Source organism: Staurois parvus, unplaced genomic scaffold (genome assembly GCF_062004578.1).
Source record: "Staurois parvus isolate SC_StPar_1 unplaced genomic scaffold, SC_StPar_1.0 ptg000285l, whole genome shotgun sequence".
Taxonomy (NCBI): Eukaryota; Metazoa; Chordata; class Amphibia; order Anura; family Ranidae; genus Staurois; species Staurois parvus.
Genome location: NW_028318081.1, coordinates 124208 through 144726, shown reverse-complemented (window position 1 = coordinate 144726; position 20519 = coordinate 124208). Strand labels below are relative to the sequence as shown.

The 20519-nt window shown below is 45.5% G+C and overlaps 1 protein-coding gene across 1 annotated transcript in view; it reads right to left on the bottom strand.

The window, feature by feature from the left end:
• LOC149458509 (uncharacterized) overlaps window positions 1-20519 on the bottom strand; it is a 68232-nt gene that overhangs the window by 6119 nt on the left and 41594 nt on the right. Inside the window, exons 13-16 of the mRNA XM_089682091.1 lie at window positions 16936-17027; window positions 13396-13502; window positions 9966-10315; window positions 1659-1762 (exon numbers count right to left, since the gene is read on the bottom strand). Coding sequence (XP_089538217.1) covers window positions 1659-1762; window positions 9966-10315; window positions 13396-13502; window positions 16936-17027 — 653 coding nt within the window. The remainder of the gene's footprint in view (window positions 1-1658; window positions 1763-9965; window positions 10316-13395; window positions 13503-16935; window positions 17028-20519) is intronic.

Sequence of the window (20519 nt, the reverse complement as noted above, 5' to 3'; positions counted from 1 at the left end):
CGAGTGTGGAGCTCAGCCCAGTGTTCCAGGACCTCCGGATCCTCCCCCACCCTCCCTGTGCACAGTCCAGGCGGAACAGAGCAGAAGAGTCCTTGCATAGCCCCGCGGAGGACACTGTAGGCACGCCCCCCCAACACACAGCCACCCCCGCGGATAGCCCATGGACCAGAAGATGCAGCCTCCAGAGGGCTCGGAGGGCAGCCAACCACATGCTGGCAAGTCCATCTGTGTGACAGCAGACAGCCCCACTTGCAACACAGCGCTGACCCTCACCGGCCACCGACCACAACAACCAGGTGCTGGCTCAGCTACCATTCCTACCACCAGATCCTCTCCACTGACGCTGCTGGGCAGGTGAGAGCTGTCCCACTGCCCCTCTCCTGTGATGCTGTTCCCATCTATCCCACTGCCCCCTATCTATACCACGGCCCCCATCCTGTGATGCTGTGACCATCTATCCCACTGCCCCCCATCTATAACACTGCCCCCCTCCTGTGATGCTGCCCCCATCTATCCCACTGCCCCCCATCTATCCCACTGCCTCCGGCAGTGATGCTGTGACCATCTATCCCACTGCCCCCAATATATCCCACTGCCCCCCTCCTGTGATGCTGCCCCCATCTATCTCGCTGCCCCCCTCCTGTGATACTGCCCCCATCTATACCACTGTCTCACTCCAGTGATGCTGCCCCCATCTATCTCACTGCCCCACATCTATCCCACTGCCCCCCTTCTGTGATGCTGCCCACATCTATCCCAGTGCCCCACATCTATCCCACTGCCCCCCTTCTGTGATGCTGCCTACATCTATCCCACTGACCCCCAATCTATCCCACTGCCCCCTCCTGTGATGCTGCCCCCCATATATCCCATTGCCCCCCTCCTGTGATGCTTCCCCCATCTGTCCCACTGTCCCCCTCCTGTGACACTGCCCCCCATCTATCCCACTGCCCCCTCCTGTGATGCTGCCCCCACCTACCCCACTGCCCCCCCATCTCTCCCACTGCCCCCCATCTCTCCCACTGCCCCCCATCTATCCCACTGCCTCTCTCCTGTGATGCTGCCACCCTATCTATCCCACTCTCCCCCATCTATCCCACTGCCCCCCTATTGTGATGCTGCCCCCACCTATCCTGCTGCCCCCATCTATCCCGCTGCTGCCCTCCTGTGGCACTACCCCCACTCCTGTGATGCTACCCCCCACCTCCTGTGATGTTTCCCCCCCCCCTCCTGTGACACTGCCCCCACATATCTCGCTGCCCCCCCTCCTTTGACACTGCCCCCCACCTATCCTTCTGCCCCCCATCTATCCCACTGCCCCACTCCTGTGATGCTGCCCCCCACCTGTCCCACTGCCCCCCCTCCTGTGACACTGCTCCAATGCCCCCCTTCCTGTGACACTGCCCCCCTCCTATCCCACTGCCCGATCCCTCCTGAGATGCTGTCCCCCACCAATCCCACTGTCCCCCTCCTGTGACAGTGCCCCCCACTTATCCCGCTGACCCCCTCTCCTGTGGAGCTGAAGCTCAAGACTTGAAATTTTGAGCCTTGCTGTAGATAAAGGTAGTATTTTGTCAGATGAAGCAATGTATTTTTCATTCATACATAGGGATTGTGTTAAAGAAAAAAAAATCTAGAGCAGAAAATTGATTTATTACCTGATTTGGCAGCCTCATCATCCAAGAACTTCATCCTGGATTTAAACACTGAAAGTTTGTTGTCATCAGAGAGTTGATCATAGACAATATTTATTCCTCCGTAGCTAAAAAAAAAAAAATGTAACATTATGTCAAAGCTAAACAGTGAAAAGGAAAGCAGCAGTGGCTTACAGATCATCACAGATATCACATAGACATCAGAAGTAAGGAATCAAATCAAATTATATCTTGATTGCAACATAGGTATACATCATAGTGAAAATGAATGAAATCGATCCGCACTACCACAATCGCTCTAAAATCTTAATTTTATTAAATCGACCACAGTAAAAACATCACAGGTACAATGGTTGACGCGTTTCGGATTAACAAGCCTTAGTCATAACCTATACAGTGATGTGAAACATAAAGAATGCATATATATGGTGGGTAGGACAAGGCTCCACCCATTAATTGGCCAATTAAGCAAATAATGAAGGAAAATGACAACAGCTGAGATAGACAGCCGATATCATGTCCAAGCCACCTTAATAGGCAAACACTGAACAAAAAAATGCATACATATCAATACATTTAACCACTTCTGTGCCACCCTATAGCAGAAATACCGCTACAGGGTGGCAGGGGTGTGCAAAATTTTGTATATATACGTGATGTCGCAGTTCCGGGTCAGAAATCTGATTTTTTAAATTTTGTACTGGACATGTTTAATAGCAAAAAGTCAAAAATACTGTTTGTTTCTCAAAATTGATTGTCTTTCTTTGTTTATAGCACAAAAAAAAAAAAACTCACAGGCAATCAAATACCACAGAAAGCTCTATTTATGGGTAAAAAAGGACGTAAATTTAATTTGAAAAATCCACCAAGCCTCTCTATTGAGAAGCTTCCTCTCCTTTTCACCATGGCTTACGGCTCATCACAGATATCACATAGGCATCAGAAGTGAGGAATCAAATCAAATTATTTCTTGATTGCAACGTAGGTATACATTATAGCGGGCAATTTCCTGTTGCTTCAATAACTAGAAAAGCTACAATTTCTGGGAAAATTGTGTGAAGTGTTCTTGCCTCCACCAGTAGTCTACAACTGGAGTGGGCAGAGTAAATGGGTGGAGTGGCTTGAGTAACTGTTGTGTGGTTGGAGTGGCTGGAGTAACTGTTGTGTGGTTGGAGTGGCTGGAGTAACAGTTGTGTGGTTGGAGTGGCTGGAGTAACTGTTGTGTGGTCTGGAGTAACTGTGAAAAGGTTGGACTGGGCAGAGTCACTTTATGGAGTGGGCAGAGTAACTGTGTGGCGTGTTTGGAGTGAGTAAAGATAGTAAACATTACACTAACCAATTGATTGATCAAATTTAAAAAGTGCACATGGCAAGCTTGATAGAGTGAGAAATGCATTTCAACTTTTATTTTTCAGCTCACACTCTAGCTTTTGTCACTCTGCTGCCTGCTCACACACCTGGGTTCCTATGGCAACTCACTCTACAGCAAGGGCAGAGAAGAGCGGTTAAAAACAAACTGCTCCAACTTGCTCACTTCACTGGCAGTTGCCATCTTCAGACGGTTGTAGTTTAAAGATTATAAATCCTACACCAAAGAGCTTTATATTGTGAGAATCACAAATATCACAAATATATTAAAAATGAAGGCACAGTCGCAGTTTAGAAATTGCCCTTCAAATTTGAGGCGGCTAGAGTGGAGTTTCAATGAATGTCGTGAGTTGCAAACAAATGGTCATATTGTGAAAACTATCAGGACTATGGCTTAGCTGTGGACATTTTTAGTGGCAGCAGGGATAGCTGAATGTTTTGATATATGATATGTGTAGGTGGGCTTGAAAATGAGGGAGTGATGGCAGTTTAGAAATCATGTCCTGATTTTTTAGCTCACACTCTAGCTTTTGTCAGCTCACACTCTAGTTTGAACATTCCGCCATTCATTCCTATGGGACCTATTTCACCACAAAAACGCCGATATTTCGTGAACCATTCGGTGAAACGCTCCACAAAGTAATAGCTCACCAATCGGGAACAATCCGCACGTTTCGGTATATTACTGTCTATGTAGTGTAAAAACTGTGGGAGGAGTTAGGGGGGTAAATTTGGCTATAATAATAAGAATATATATGTGAGATAACAGGAAGTGGTCTTGCCATGCAAGAACATCTAATTACCGGTAAAATGTTAATTTATACTGTATGTTATAAGATAATTTATATATATATCGCTTCAAAGAACAGCACAGGCAACATGGCGGAAACCAATGGCAATACTTTGCACCAATATGACTACTTGGTACAAGTTCACAGTAATAATGAGGCCGCTCCTCAGGAATGTGGCCAATTATGAATTGGGATAATGATAATGAGGCATCTCTCCCATCATAGAGATCAATATATATATCGCCTGAGATTTCAGGATCATGGGGGGACCAACCTGTTAATGGATTTGCATATTCCTATAAAGGCTAGGCCCCTGCAAGCATCCAATCCACTGTATAGAACCAAGAATTTTGCACCATAGTTGGATAGTATGTCAATGCCCATTAAAACTGTTGGTCCTAGTTTCCATACAATGAGTAACACATAACCACCAGATCCCACATCAAATATTTGGCTGCCAATACTTCATATTTGCTGTCTCTGACAATCATGCACGACACAGCTGTGGCATTATTTGCCACCATGGTGCCTGTGCCAAGTTCTTTGAAGCGATATATAAATTATTCACTCCCTCTCTCAAGATATGAGGTTCTGAAAAAGTAATTCTTGTGAAATGTGTCGACCTCGACAACTACAGTACATATTTAGGAGTGGTTTACATGTTGATATGATATAATATATGCTTCTATTTTAGTAATTTGCATCAAAGGGGGATGTAAATTTCCCCATGTATACATGTAACATGTATGTTTTTTTAAACCAATAAATGGATATTAAATGGTCTTAAAATGTTTATATGTAATTCTTGGTACCAGTAAAGTCCACTTATTTCCCCTTGGGGTATTTTTTCTATAGTCCATTGGGATGTGGTACAAGAACTGTGTCAGGAATGGGCTGGCCAGCAATAGTGAGACTCACTTGCCTTGTGAGCTGCAGTACCAGGGCTGGCCAGCGGGTGCTCCCAGCAATCAGAGACTCAACCTTGCAGCCAGTCAAACACCTGGAACTAATTATACTGGTGTATTTAAGGGACATTCAGACCTGCAGACTCTGCCTTGGTGTTGTGTTTTTCCTGGGCCCTGTATCTTGTAAACCTGCATCCTGCAGCCTGTTCCTGTTCCTGTCTTGTTGCTGACCCGGCTTGATTCTGACCTCTGCTGACTTCTCCTGTTCTGATCCCTGGCTTGTGACCCCGACCATTCTCTGCCTGACCCCCTGTACCTACCTGCCTGTTAGTTGCTGTACCCTGCTCGTGACCTGACTATTCTCCGCTTGCTCCCCCTGTACCTACCTGCCCGATTGATATTGACCCGGCCTGCCTGACGACGCTTGCACTGTATGTACTGTTATCTGTGGGTGGTTTGGTTTGTTCGCACTGTGTTATGTTTTAGTATTGCACTGCATTTATGTTTGTATTGTTAGTGTTAATAAATTATATTGTTTATAACATATCTGAAGTCTGCGTTTCCCTGCGTCAGTCACATACCTCTGGTCACACCCGGGAGCCCTGACATTACACCAAGGCCAAACCTGACCAGAAGTGGCTGCACAGGGAAGCCATCTTGGTTTGTTGATGGGAAGGATGGATCTGGATGAGGTTGCGTATTTATATCTGCTAGTGTTTGATGACAGGGAGTAGCTTATCAGACTCTGAAGGAGTATACCCGGGATGAACTTCTAGAATGTATACGGCTCGCTCATGTTCTAGTAGATCAGGGCACAGAGTTCTCTGAGGTGCAGCCATTGATTGAGGTTTGTGCTGAGTTGGTTTCATCTGGTTCCCCCGAATGCAGGGATGAATTTTTGCCACCATTTAGTGCAGACCAGGTAGAGTCCCTGGTGTGGTTATTAGAGGATGATGTGGGTTACTTTCTGGAGCGTTATTCCACATGTTCACCACAGACACTAAGAGATTGTATAAACGCAGTGCAGTCTTTGGTCAGACAGGCTTTGTGTAAGCTCAGCTTTGTTCAACCCATACTGCAGACATGGACAGATTTGTTACACCCAGCCTCAGTCAGCTTACAAAGACCCAGTCCTGCTTCTAATCTATTTCCTCAAAGCTCTACTCCTGTATTCCCAACAGCTCCTCCAGTTACAGCCCAGTATACTTGGCTATCTACCGCATGTCAGTACCCTGTTCCCACTCGCTGCACCTATCCTGCCTTTAACCCTGTAAAGAAGCCCTCTGTAGCGACTGTTCCCTCTCCTGTCCCATCCTCCAGTTCTTCTCTGTCTCCAGCTGCTCCATTCATTTGCAGACCTGCGTTTACTTGCAGTGCTCCAGTAGTTAAAACCAGAAAAAAGCGAAAATTCTTTCCAACCAGTACCATCCTGCCAGTATCCAAACCGGTGAGCCTGCCGTCCGAGAACCAGCCTTCCGTGGTTCAGCCTGAAGCCTCTACTCAGCCTGAATCCTCTACTCAGCCTGATGCCTGTACGCAGCCTGATGCCTCTCTTCAGCCTGATGCCTCTCTTCAGCCTGATGCCTCTCTTCAGCCTGATGCCTCTCTTCAGCCTGAAGCCTCTACTCAGCCTGAAGCCTCTACTCAGCCTGATGCCTGCATTCAGCCTGATGCCGCTGTTGATCCAGATGATCCGGTACCTGATCCGGTGCCCGCAGTCTTGCCAGACGACTCGGTGCCCGCGGTCTTGCCAGACGACTCGGTGCCCGCGGTCTTGCCAGACGACTCGGTGCCTGCGGTCTTGCCAGACGACTCGAAGCCCGCGGTCTTGCCAGACGACTCGAAGCCCGCTGTTCCGCCAGTTGGCTCGGTGCCCGCAGTCTTGCCAGTTGACTCGGAGCCCACTGTCGTGCCTGGTGACTCGGCGCCCGCCGCTCCGCCTGGGGGCCTGAGACCTGTCACTCCGCCTGGGGGCCTGAGACCTGTCGCTCCGCCTGGGGGTCCGGCGCCCGCCGCTCCGCCTGGGGGCCCGAGACCTGTCGCTCTGCCTGGGGGTCCGGTGCCCGCCGCTCCACCTGGGGGCCTGAGGCCTGTCGCTCCGCCTGGGGGTCCGGCGCCTGCCGCTCCACCTGGGGGCCAAAGACCTGTCACCCCGCCTGGGGGCCCGATGCCTGTCACCCCTCCTGGGGGCCCGATGCCTGTCGCCCCTCCTGGGGGCCCGGCGCCCGCCGCCCGCCGCTCCGCTTGGGGGCCCGATGCCTGCCGCCCCACCTGGGGGCCCGATGCCTGTCGCCCCGCCTGGGGGCCCGATGCCTGTTGCCCCTCCTGGGGGCCCGATGCCTGTCGCCCCTCCTGGGGGCCCGCCGCTCTGCTTGGGGGCCCGATGCCTGTCGCCCCGCCTGGGGGCCCGATGCCTGTCGCCCCTCCTGGGGGCCCGGCGCCCGCCGCTCCGCTTGGGGGCCCGATGCCTGTCGCCCCGCCGGGGGGCCCGGTGCCTGTCGCCCCGCCTGGGGGCCCGATGCCTGTCGCCCCGCCTGGGGGCCCGGTGCCTGCTGCTTCACCTGGTAATCCAATGTGCCTCTGCCCGGAGTCCAGCCCGATGTGCCTCTGCCCAGAGTCCAGCCCGATGTGCCTCTGCCCGGAGTCCAGCCCGATGTGCCTCTGCCCGGAGTCCAGCCCGATGTGCCTCTGCCCGGAGTCCAGCCCGATGTGCCTCTGCCCGGAGTCCAGCCCGATGTGCCTCTGCCCGGAGTCCAGCCCGATGTGCCTCTGCCCGGAGTCCAGCCCGATGTGCCTCTGCCCGGAGTCCAGCCCGATGTGCCTCTGCCCGGAGTCCAGCCCGGTGTGCCAGTCTGATATCCCGCCAGTTACCAGACCCAGGCGGTGGAACATTTTGCCCAGCTAGGACTGTTTGGAGCGTCCTGAGGCCGCTCCTTGAGGGGGGGGTACTGTCAGGAATGGGCTGGCCAGCAATAGTGGGACTCACCTGCCTTGTGAGCTGCAGTACCAGGGCTGGCCAGCGGGTGCTCCCAGCAATCAGAGACTCAACCTTGCAGCCAGTCAAACACCTGGAACTAATTATACTGTTGTATTTAAGGGACATTCAGACCTGCAGACTCTGCCTTGGTGTTGTGTTTTTCCTGGGCCCTGTATCTTGTAAACCTGCATCCTGTTCCTGTCTTGTTGCTGACCCGGCTTGATTCTGACCTCTGCTGACTTCTCCTGTTCTGATCCCTGGCTTGTGACCCCGACCATTCTCTGCCTGACCCCCTGTACCTACCTGCCTGTTAGTTGCTGTACCCTGCTCGTGACCTGACTATTCTCCGCTTTCTCCCCCTGTACCTACCTGCCCGATTGATATTGACCCGGCCTGCCTGACGACGCTTGCACTGTATGTACTGTTATCTGTGGGTGGTTGGTTTAGTTTGTTCGCACTGTGTTATGTTTTAGTATTGCACTGCGTTTATGTTTGTATTGTTAGTGTTAATAAATTATATTGTTTATAACATATCTGAAGTCTGCGTTTCCCTGCGTCAGTCACATACCTCTGGTCACACCCGGGAGCCCTGACAAACTGGGAGCTAAATTTTGTTAAATGGTAAAATGTTTACACTGATCACGTTCTTTGGCAGTTGTGTGTAAAGATATATACATTTTAGGTTGACAACTCTGATGCTAAGCAATGGGGCTCAGTGTCTGTATGAAGACACTTTAACTCCATGGAGCAAACATGAGCCCTCCATATAGTGTATGTAGGCTGTCCTAAGCATGAGAGGCTGCTATGGAAGTTGATCCAGGTACAGTATAGTTGATCCAGGGAATATCTGATTGCCTTTGGGGGATGAGCTAGGATTTTTTCTCCTAAACTGGAAAAAAAATGGATCATGCTTTATTGGGGTTTTTTTCCCTTCCTCTGGATCAACTGTGGGCATTGCATAGTGTATATGAAAGTTTTTTATGTGTGTGTGTGTGTGTGTGTTTGTGTGTGTGTATATGTTTTTTTTCCTACTCTGGTTGAACTGGCTGGACTTGTGTCTTTATTTTCAACCAGAATAGCCACTGTATGTAACTATGGAGGCAGAAGTATTTTGAATGGATATTCTCTTGAGGAAGAGGGACATGGTAGACAAGGGGATCCTCTCATTACATTCAGGGGGCAAACATTCACTGTACAAAAGCTCTGGGGTCAAAGTTAGCAGTTAGGGAGGTGGTGCAACATCTCCTGCTTTTGACAAGACCCTTCTTAGAAGCAAAAATTTGACTCCCCCGCCTAAAAAAATAGAACTTTTGCTTATGTACTGTGTGTAGCCATAGTACAGGTAGAACTTGACACAATTGACAAAGAAGAGGTATAACTGTCAAACACAGGGCTGAGTACAGCAGAAGATCGATCTAGTAAATTATATGGGCGGCACAGTGGCTAAATGGTTAGTGTTTCTGCCTGGCAGTACTAGGGTCGCTGGTTCGAATCCCAACCATGGCACCACCTGCCTGGCGTTTGCATGCTTTCCCTGTGCTTGCGTGGGTTTCCTCCCACACTCCAAAGACATGCTGGTAGGTTAATTGGCTCCTGTCTAAATTGCCCCTAGTATGTGTATGTATGAATGTGAGTTAGGGACCTTAGATTGTGCACCCCTTGAGGGTTAGGGACGTTAGACTGTACACCCCTTGAGGGTTAGAGACTGATGTGAATGTACAATACATATGTAAAGCGCTGTGTAAATTGGCAGTGTTATATAAGTACCTGTAATAAATAAATTATAGGTAAGTATAAGTGTCTGGGGGAGTCACCTAGCAGGACTGTCATTGCCATAGGTTTTTATTCAATGCACATAACCATTTTTAAAGAGAGTCAAATTGTGTAAGATGGACAATTGATTTTAGATCAGTATATTCCAATATGGTCATCTTGAGTTGGATTGGGTGATCTTCTTCACTTGCATTGGGCAGCCGCCAAATGTTTATGGAACCCTTGGTCAGTTCCGGGAAATGAGGGGTAAAATTCTTTGTCTGACCCTTACTTTCCCTTGAAATAAGCTGATGCTCACATAAACTAGAGTAAGGTAAAAACAGGACACTTGGCCAAGATAAATGTACATTTATGAGGTGTAGTCAGCAGAAAGGTTTGCCTGACTGCAGCTGGAGCATCCCTGAACCCGTGAACGCTCTCCTATGTCAATGAACATATTATAACCTATGAGCAGTGTAAGCCGACATGACATGACATGCATTTTGTTTCTACTTACATGTCTTGGTACTCAGAGCAATCTGTTGGCGCAAGCTTCTGCAGGATGGTGTCATTTGTGGCTACAAGCAAATAACTAAGTTTTCCCATAAAGATAGTATCTAGTTGAGGCTTACAGAGAGGATCTTTAATGCTGTTTAGATTGTCCACAAGGATTTTCAACAATGAAAAAAGAACATCAATTGTGTATTTTCTGGCTGTCAAGTTCATCAAGAATCCAAAAGTGAAGGCAAAGTCATTTTTGGCCAGCTGATTAAACACTGGAGTCGAGGTAATGTAGTTGCCAAATGCATTGGTGATTTCAACATATTGGTTCAACTGCATCACATTGAAGATGCTAAGTACGGAGCTCTGCAAGGCAGACAAGAAGTTTGATTAGATCATTGAAAGATAAATTCAGAGCCAAACTGCTAACAACAAATATGAAATATATATGTGGCAGCCAGGGGAGGACTGACAACTCATGGAGCAATAGTGGATCTAGGGGCCCCTGTGTCCTCGCCCACATCCAAAAAAGCCTATAAAAAAAGCCAATGAAAGGTACCAGGGGCATCTCATGGGGCCCCCTACTGAGCCCAGGCCCTTGGCAGTGCCCGAGTGCTTGAATGGTCAGTCCACCCCTGGTGGCAGCTGTTTTACCTTCCAAAACATTTGAAATTTGAGATTTGTCTAGCTACCAGGTAGCACAACCGTCTTGGTGACCTGATTTTTTTATGATAAAATCGGATGACTGATCGTCTGAATTTCCAAAAAAGTGCACATCGTGATGTAGTGGGAATGGTGTTGACTTGTAAGCAAGCTCTCAGCAGACAAAGGCAGACATAGCTACATAATAGCATGGTGAAAGAGGAAGCATAGGGTCGTTCTTTGCTTCTGATCATGCACATTTTTTTTTCTATTCGATTATTTCCGTCTGTATGATTACTGTACACATTAAACAAAAATCGGATGTTGTGTTCACGTACAATAAAAAGTTTCTAGCTTGAACCCTCAGTCTTTGTCGTTTGAAAAGTTGGAATCAGCTGTTGAAAGCACTATACTAACAATCAGATGTTGATCGTTCCTTATACGGAAACTTCCGTACGATTTTCTTATTGTGTGTACAGGCCATTAGTCACCTCCTTGCCCTACCTTTGGCCAGCCATACATGGGTCAAAATTTGACCGATTTTTCGTTCGAAAATTGAACCTAAGAATGATCGGCCGATTTTTCACTCTGTTAGTGGTTCAATGGCGATTTTCGTGGTTCCTTCCCATTTCGGTGATCGGGCATGTTGGAAAATTCGTGAAAAACGACCGATTTTCGACTCAATGACGACCAAATTGTACGATCATTTTTCCGAAAAGAATATGCGCATGAGCCGTGACCTGGAAGGAACAGAAGTTTCTCCTATTATATGGGGTGAACTTTATGACTTGGTTGGCCGATATTCTAAATCATTGATGGCACCATCGAATCACCGAGCGAAGGACGTTTTCGATATTCGGACGATAAATCGTTCGGAATACGAACCATGTATGGCCTGCATTTAATTGGACAGTGGAGGAGCAGTAAATTAGTGATACTCATCCTATTGATTTTAGGCTGGCCATAGATGAAGCTCAATTCCCCCATCAACACAGAACAGAGTGATTATTGCTAGCGGATATAACAGTAATCACATGTAAAATCCGTCAGGCTGGTTGTACTCAAAGTGATCGATCAATCAACTTGGGTACATTCAGCCTGCACATACATGGTTGGAATCTCAGCCGGTTCCTGCTGGGGACTAAAGAGCACAGGGGGCCGAAGAGCACGGGGGTGGAGAGCACTGGGGGCAGCAAAAGAATCTAGATAGGAGGAGCAGCGGGGTGGCTGCATATAGAGAAATCAGTCTCTCCATTTTCCTCCTGCATGAATGCCCGCGGGAGGGAGAGGAGGAGAAGCGGGCAATCAGCAGCTGCAGGAAGAAAATGGAGAGATCGATTCTTCTGTATGCAGCCGTCCAGCCATTCCCCCTATCTGGGCTGACAGTGAGACCACATGGACCCCCTGCAGCATGGAGCTGGGTCGCAATTGTGACCCCCGCGACCCCTGTAAGCACGCCCCTGAGACCAGCAGTATACCCAAGGACACCTGAAGATCTCTTTAATATGTTTGGAGGACCTTTGGAAATGAGTACAACTTTTTCTACATAGAAAGGCAGGTTGTGCAAAAAGCCAGGAGCAGTGTGATGTCTAAGCCCTTGTCTGAGTGAGCTGTGTTGATAAGGGTGGTGCTGCTATAAATCCTGTTCAGATATGTGCATATCTACTATAGTGCCTTCCCAGGAAATCCAGTGCATCATAGCATGTCCATTTTCAGATAAGCAATCAGAACTAACACAACCCTTTGTTTTCCTTATTTAAATCACAGAACAGCATCAGTAAATCGTGAAACATTCTGGGTCCACTTCCTAGAGAACCTTTTGAAGCTCCACCCAGATAGGGAATAAATGCAAAGAAAATTGCAAACACGGTATAACAGGCATTATAAAGAATAAAAAGTATGTAACCAGCAGAGATCATGAAGATCATCTATGACCTTTTTTTCGCCTGGGGTAAAAAGTTAAGGTTAAGGGTTCATGTACACTGCGGCTGATAAACGCACGTTTAGGAACTTTTTTGCAATTTTTTTCAGCAGCCCTGAACTCTCCCTAATGTTTTCCTATGTGTCCATGTACACATCGCCGTGTACAGGCAGTTGACTTTACAGCCGTTTTTTTGAACGCACCAAACTTGCATTCAGGAGTAGATTTTCCTGGCGGTTAACCGTATTTATAAGCGTTTGCGTTTAGAAGCGTTTTTTAACTGTTCCATATCCAGATGCTGTCCAGAGTCTTTTTTCATCATCAGAAATGCATGCAAAGTGTTTTCCATGTATTCAAATGAACCCGGTACACCAGCGCAGTCAGTTCCAGGTTTCGTGTGAAGGAAAAAAATGGTAGAACGTGGCGCATTCTGCTCATGATGGGATCCATAGTGAATACAACCAGAAAAGACAGGTCATCTCAACACATACTGCTCTCTCTGCTTCTGCTCGCTCTATTTCTCTCAAAATGTCTGAAATAGTTAATTTTTACTGTTTTTCAGTGCATTCTGGGCATTTGGGAAGGTCTCCTGAGGTTATCTTTTAAAAACGCTTCTAAACGCAAACACTCATAAATGCAGTATGCAAACGCGGCTAAACTGACGTTTTTTTAACTTAAGTTTTCCAGCAGTCAGAAGAGTTTTGCAAACGCCCCGTGTACATGAGCCCTTAAGGTAACAGTAACATTTCCGTCATCTCCTGGAGATATCTGGTATTGTTATCATAAGATACAAAGGTTCTCTGTGTAAATAATGAGACCTGAATGGCTGAAGACCAGTTATCTAGAAGGCATCTATCTACCTTATTCAAGGTTGGAAACTTACCCAGTCCTGATTACCGAAGGCCATTTGAAAGGCCTCAAAGTTCGTGTTATTCTTAAAACTCTGATAGTAGGAATTAATTGAGTTTTCTAAGGTGTCTTTCTGGCAAGCTACAGAGACAAATATAATACACTATATTATAAATCAGATAACTAGATAGCATCTAAGCGTCTTTCATTCTGCAAACAAAACAAATATATCGGAAAAACAGAAACCTTTAACTGACAATATTACTACAGTATGTGCTTATATTTGAAAATCATTGATTCTGTGTAAAATATGATATGTACATGGGGCAGCAATATTTGTTTATTACAAACTCAAGCTCTGCTTCCTACTTTGCAATGTTACAGAATAGTTGCACTTTACTGCTTCACGTCACAAGACAAGTATGACTAATATCATTTCAGCAGATGTTAGAAAAGAGAGAGAAAGGAATTGCACTGAGACACTGAGAGCTCCCTCTAGTGGTTAATCACACATTCTGATTTTATATACAATACCAAGAGAAATATGCAGCCGTGGAGACATATAGATGAAGACACTACATGAGCAGTTATATAAAAACATTGCATTTATTATACATCAAATTTAAAACCACATATAACACATGTCCATTATATTGTTATATGCAGTTTTAAATTTGATGTATAATAAATTCAATGTTTTTCAATTATATGTTATATTGTAAAGCGCTGCGCAAACTGTTGGCGCTATATAAATCCTGTATAATAAGAATTATTCTAGGGGTCCACACATTTTTTCATCCAATAATCCACATATAGACTCAGCGCGTTTCAAACAGTTTTCCTCAGGAAAGATATATTATAAAGCGCAGCGCAGACTGTTGGCGCTATATAAATCCTGTATAATAATAATTTTAGGGGTTCACACATTTTTTCATCCAATAATCCACATATAGACTCAACGCGTTTCAAACAATCTTCCTCAGGAGCACATAGGTGTGCGCACAGGGGCTGCCGGATGTGCCTGGAAACACCCCGTTCACATTACCATTATCATTCTGTGTGCCAGTAGGGTAATTATTGGTATGAAAAACATATAATAACCTCTTGGCACCGGCCGCACGCAAATGTGCGGCCTCCCGGTGTCTGGGCTTTGACGCCGAGCGGCCACATATTTGTGTGCAATTAAGAAAAACATATGTGCTGAGAGTGTGCACCCTGCGCACTCCCAGCACACATGTCCGGTACTCACAGAAAGGTCCCGATCTCCTCTTGCGATTGTGACCTTCCCCAATCATGTGACTGCTGTGACAGCGAGTCAGGACGGTCACATGACCCTAAAACCCCGCCCGCCTCCTGGCTTCTGAAACCCTTAAAGGGCCAGGAGGCGCAGGAGCCAAGGGGTTAAAAAGTAATATACAGTATACATAGCAGTACAAAAAATTGTTGTAAATTTTCACACCAATAATAGGTATGAAAAACTTATGTTACAAAGTATATGGGTCCAGCACAGGGTTCATCATCTAATTGCCAACATCCCAAAGGCTAGAGTACCAAAAGGTATGTTCCCCTAAAAATTGTACTGGGACTTTTGAGACAACACAAATACAATAGCATAAACATGTGAATTATTTTATTACAAATGTTTAAACATCTTTAAGTTAACACATTGTACAAACATTGAAATCACACATAAAGATAGTGCCAGAGAAGCCTGTTAACTTGCTGTAGGCTGAATTGTGTTGTTCTCCCTCTTCTGTGAACCAAGAAAGAGAGAAGGACGAGTGAACTTCAGCTGAAAAATCCGAAGCGTTTCAGAACACAGTCTTTCTTCAGGGGTAAGCTGACGAGGAGGGATGGCCAAGATACATTCATCCAGTTTTCTTGTATACATTGACTCGCCACAATTACAAAAAAGGCAAAAATGGTCTCCTGTTAATGTACTCACCATCGATACCTCGATGCATCTGGGGCTCGATGTAAAAACGGCTTGAGGGGAAGGGAAGACATGCTCCCCCAAAAGATTTCTCACACTGGGATCACCACAAAATAGAACAGCGAAACCAGATATGAGGTTGTGAAGCCAAGAACAAATCTCAGCACTCAGGTTGCTTGGGCTTGCTCTATGTTGCATATTCTGGGATTCAGATTTGTTCTTGGCTTTACAGCCTCATATCTGGTTCCGCTGTTCTATTTTGTGAGGATCCCAGTGTGAGAAATCTTTTGGGGGAGCATGTCTTCCCTTCCCCCCAAGCCATTTTTCCATCGAGCCCCAGATGCATCAAGGTGTTGATGGTGAGCACGTTAACAGGAGACCATATTTGCCTTTTTTGTAATTGTGCCAAGTCAATTTATACAAGAAAACTGGATGAATGTTTCTTGGCCATCCCTCCTCTTCAGCTTATCCCTGAAGAAAGACTGTGTTCTGAAACGCTTCGGATTTTTTAGCTGAAGTTCACTCGTCCTTCTCTCTTTCTTGGTTCACAGAAGAGGGAGAACAACACAATTCAGCCTTTTACACTTTTTTTTTTGTTATTGCTGTCACAAGGAATGTAAACATCCTTGTGACAGCAATAGGCACATGACAGGTACTCTTTAGGGAGAGATCTGGGGTGTATAAGACCCCAAATCCCTCCTCTGCACTTAAAAGCATTCAAAACACCAAGATCTGTGTTTCTGAATGCTTTTATCTTTTTAAAATGGCGCTGTTTACTTCCAAGAAGTGATGTCAGGTCATTGCTTCCGGTTTACTGTAACGGAGAGCCTATCAAAGTCGATCCCGGCTTTGTATGGCTGTCCGGCCAGCCATGTATCAAAATATTTCACCGATGTATGTTGCGCTCCTTGATACCTCATAATAACCTTTAAACCATAATTATTCCAAATACCATTAAACAATTCATAAATACCTATTAAAAGTGATTTTGTGCCAACCAATCAAAAATTAATTAATAAAAAATAAATTATAAATTAATAATCCTCAATAAAATAAAAAATAAAAAATATTTTTGACTGAGTGATTTTTTAAAATTAATTCAAAATCCCAATAATTTATGAAATTAATAAATCTAATTGCAGTGATTTTAGTGCCAAGTAATCATATAAACAAAATTAATATCATTAAATCAATAATAAATAAAGTGACTGAGTGATTATTCCTCTTCAATTAGTGACTCATGTGAAATATGCGCAGATGCGGCAGATGCGCTGGCTGGACTCTTGGGTCTCCCGTTGGGACAGGGGAGCTCAAGAGAGCGGCAGAAGGTGGCGGTGGCTAGAAAGCCGCTTCAATTGCTATCACTAGAGAACCGACCGCTGGTTCTAAGAAAAGGTACCAGGGTGAGCGCTCCAGTATAACCACCAAAAGTCCAGCGATGTACCAGTACGTCGCTGGATGGGAAATATTTTCAAGGAATGCTTTTTGGTTCACGTCAGTCTAACCATAAGAGTTATTCAAATATATGTAAAGAAAAATATTGCAAAAAACTATATATAGCTTATGCACAGTGTACCATGCCTAGTCATAGGGTGTGTCTGGCAGGGTTCACTTTGGCGGTGTCTAAGTTTGCATACTCACATTTTGCCTTGATGAAACTGCTTATCCACATTCCAATGTCATCCTGAGCTACATTGCTAAATGAAGAATACTGCAAATTCAGTCCCTGGGCACTGAAAGGAAGGAAAAGAGGACGCTGAGGTTCACTTCCAATGTCTGTCTTACATAATGCCAAGCACAAAGAAAGGCTTCCATCCTACTAGTGACTAGATCAGTGGCTGCTGAGTAAGAGTTACAATTTGATCATACAATCTCTGTGCATTCATCTTTAGATCTACCAAAACTATATAATATGAGGGCCTACCTGAACTATCCATTTAATGAAATCCAATATGGCAGGCTACCCTATGACTAAGCAAATGCATCAGGATGTGTGGTTTGGTGGACACATGTAGGCAGAGGCTGCTCCTTATGGTTTCTTCACCTTGGCTGGTCAGGAGCGGCAGCGATGCTTTGCTCTTTAGATTTACTAGCCCCCTGGATTGGTATTAGTACAAGTCTGCACCCTATGCTCTGGGACAAAGGGATATGTTTTCACCTCTACTTTGAGTGGCGCAAAAGCAATCAATCAGGTCGCAAAATGGCAGGCTCTTGCATTACGTACTGTACATGTTGGTAGAACCAAAGAAGATTGTACAATTAGATTGTAACATGTGGTGAGCTTTAGATAGATCAAGACAAAAAATATCCCCAATGGAGATAAAGACAGCAATAAAAGCATGGACGTTCCATCTCTTCCCCATTCTTTCCACAACTAATAAAACTACTTGACTGCAGTTCAGCTTTAAAGTAGATCTAAACCAAGTTCCTAAAAAGTGCATATACAGCATATACAGTACTGTGCAAATGTTTTAGGCAGGTGTGAAGAAATGCTGTAAAGTAAGAATGCATATATATACATATTGTGGGAACTCGCTTCAAATAGGTAGAGCTTTTCTTGTTAAAGCACACAGCAACTTGCTTCTTTCAGGGCCTTGTTGCCCAATTTTATTTAAAAGAAAAAGTTCCAGAAACACAAATGCTTCCCACACAGGGGTATCCAACATCAAACCAATTCAACCTTCTGGCTCTTTCAGCTACACAGCTTTATATCTGTCTCCTACAGACTCCTTCCACAAGGTTGTTTTTGCATACAGCTATTCTGGCTCCCACCTCTCCTTGGTGAAGCCCACCTGACTCCACAGCAGAGACCTCCTGTCTGCCGGGGTGGAGCCCTCCTGACTCCGTCTGCCGGGGTGGAGCCCTCCTGACTCCTGTCTGCCAGGGTGGAGCCCAGAACCATGGTTAGGCCTCTACAAAAAGCCCTGCACCCACCTGTACAATCAGTGTGCTGGGGGTTCTCAAAACATGGACCCCGGATTGGAGATTTCATCCCTCCCAGATCTCTTTGAAATCTCCAGGCTCCAGATCCCAAAACAGACTTAATGAATAAATGAGGAAACCAAAAAGCCAGTTTCCTCTGCAATACATCAACTATCTGGAGCCCCTCAACCTGCCTGGTTGAGAATCCAGGGTTTTCAGCTTGATTTTGACCGTGGCAGGACACCGCACTGCCACAATATATATATATATATATATACTGTATATATATATATACACTGTATATATATATATATATATTAATTGTTTATTTTTAGCAATTTACAAAATGCAAAGTGAGCAAACTGAAGAAAATCTAAATCAATAAATATATGGTGTGACTACTTTTGACTTTAAAACCAGCATCAGTTCTTATACTTGCACAAAGTCCAGGATTTTGAAGGATTAGAGTCAGGTGTATGATTAACCAAATATACCAAGCAGGTGCTAATGATCATCAATTTCATATGTAGGTAAAACATAGTCATTAACTGAAACAGCTGTGTAGGGTGAGGAGGTGCCAGGCGGTCCGTCACACTGGACATCTGCTTCCTTCACTGTTCTGGCACCAAATGCCCTGAGCCTCTCCGGGCAGTTCGCTGGGAATCTCTCTACTCCACCTGCCAAGCCACATAGCTCCCCGGGGAACTGTAGTTTTCTCGTAGCTGTGGAGCATTGCCGCCTGTACATAGTGAACTTACACCTCCCACAATCCTTTGTTTTTCAGTCTCCCCCACCTCATAGTCCAATGTCTTCCAATCAGCGGAAAACATAACGTGCTAATGGGGACACAGTGAGCAGGCATGCCAGGACTTGTTGTTTCACAATAGTAATTTTGCAAAGTTCATCTTTGTTTTATTTTTTCATAAAGGACCCTTATGCTAGCACTTGGGTACATTTGAAATATCTGTCTGTAGCAGGAGTTAGTTTGTTTGCTGAAGAACTGGAGAGCGGCACAATAACAAGTGTCTGCAGTCAACAGTGAAGCATGGTGGAGGTTCCTTGCAAGTTTGGGGCTGCAATTCTAAAAATGGAGTTGGAGATTTGGTCAGGATCAATGGTGTCCTCAATGCTGAGAAATACAGGCAGATACGTATCCATCATACCATACCATACGTAGGGCATATGACTGACCCCAAATTTATTCAGAAGCAGGGCAAGGACCACAAACATACAGCCAATGTCATTAGGAATTCTTCAGTGTAAAGAACAAGGGGTCCTGGAAGTGATGGTTTGGCTCCCACACTGCTCAGATCTTATCATCATAGAGTCTGTCTGGGATTACATGAGGAGACAAAAGAATCTGAGGCAGCCGACATCCACAGAAGATCTATGGGTAGTTCTCCAAGATGTTTGGAGCAACCTACCTGCTGAGGTCCTTCAAAAACTGTGTGCAAGTGTAAGTAGAAGAATTGATGCTGTTTTGAAGGTAAAGGGTGGTCATACCAAATATTGATTTGGCTTGGATTTGTCTTCTCATTTACTTTCTATTTTGTCAATTGATAAAAATAAACTATTAACATTTCTATTTCTGAAAGCATTCTTCATTTACAGCATTTTTCTCACAAATGCCTATAACTTCTGCACAGTAGTGTATAACATGATAATGCCAGGTCAAAAGATGTTTCAGTTTTATGTCTGTGGCTTTCTGTGAAGGAATACCTGGTGATCCTGACAAAAAGGTCCTTGTTCAGACACTTCCTGCTATGGGGTGACAACTGTCTCCCAGCTGTGTAACTACACCCTGCATATGTTCCCCTGGTGGAAAGTACAAGAGGCCACGCTGACGCACATTGAGCAGGCATGGCTCAATAATATCAGTGTCAGATAGCCAGCAACAATGTACAAGCAGCGATGAAGACAAGAATTAGCTGGAAGAGGCTGGAGAAAATTAGAAGCAATGTGACAGAACAAAATAAAAAAAAACTTGGCAATAGTTTAAGATACTAAATTCAATGGCAACGTTAAATCGGAACTTTACCTAAAATGGTTCCAATATATGTTCTCCTCCCTCCCTTCTCCTCCACTTTTTTAGGGGGAAGTGGGTATCTAGTTTTGTTAGAAACCCACTCTCACTTCCGTTAGAATTGCCTAGTCAATTCTACCAGAAGTTTTCCCCATCCCCCACCCTACCTACAACCTCCAGCGACACGACACAGGTCCCGGGAGGCTGAAGGTTCCTTCACCAACTACAGCCTGACTTGTGAAATGGAGAGGTGGCTGTTAAGCCTCCAGGAGTCACAGCC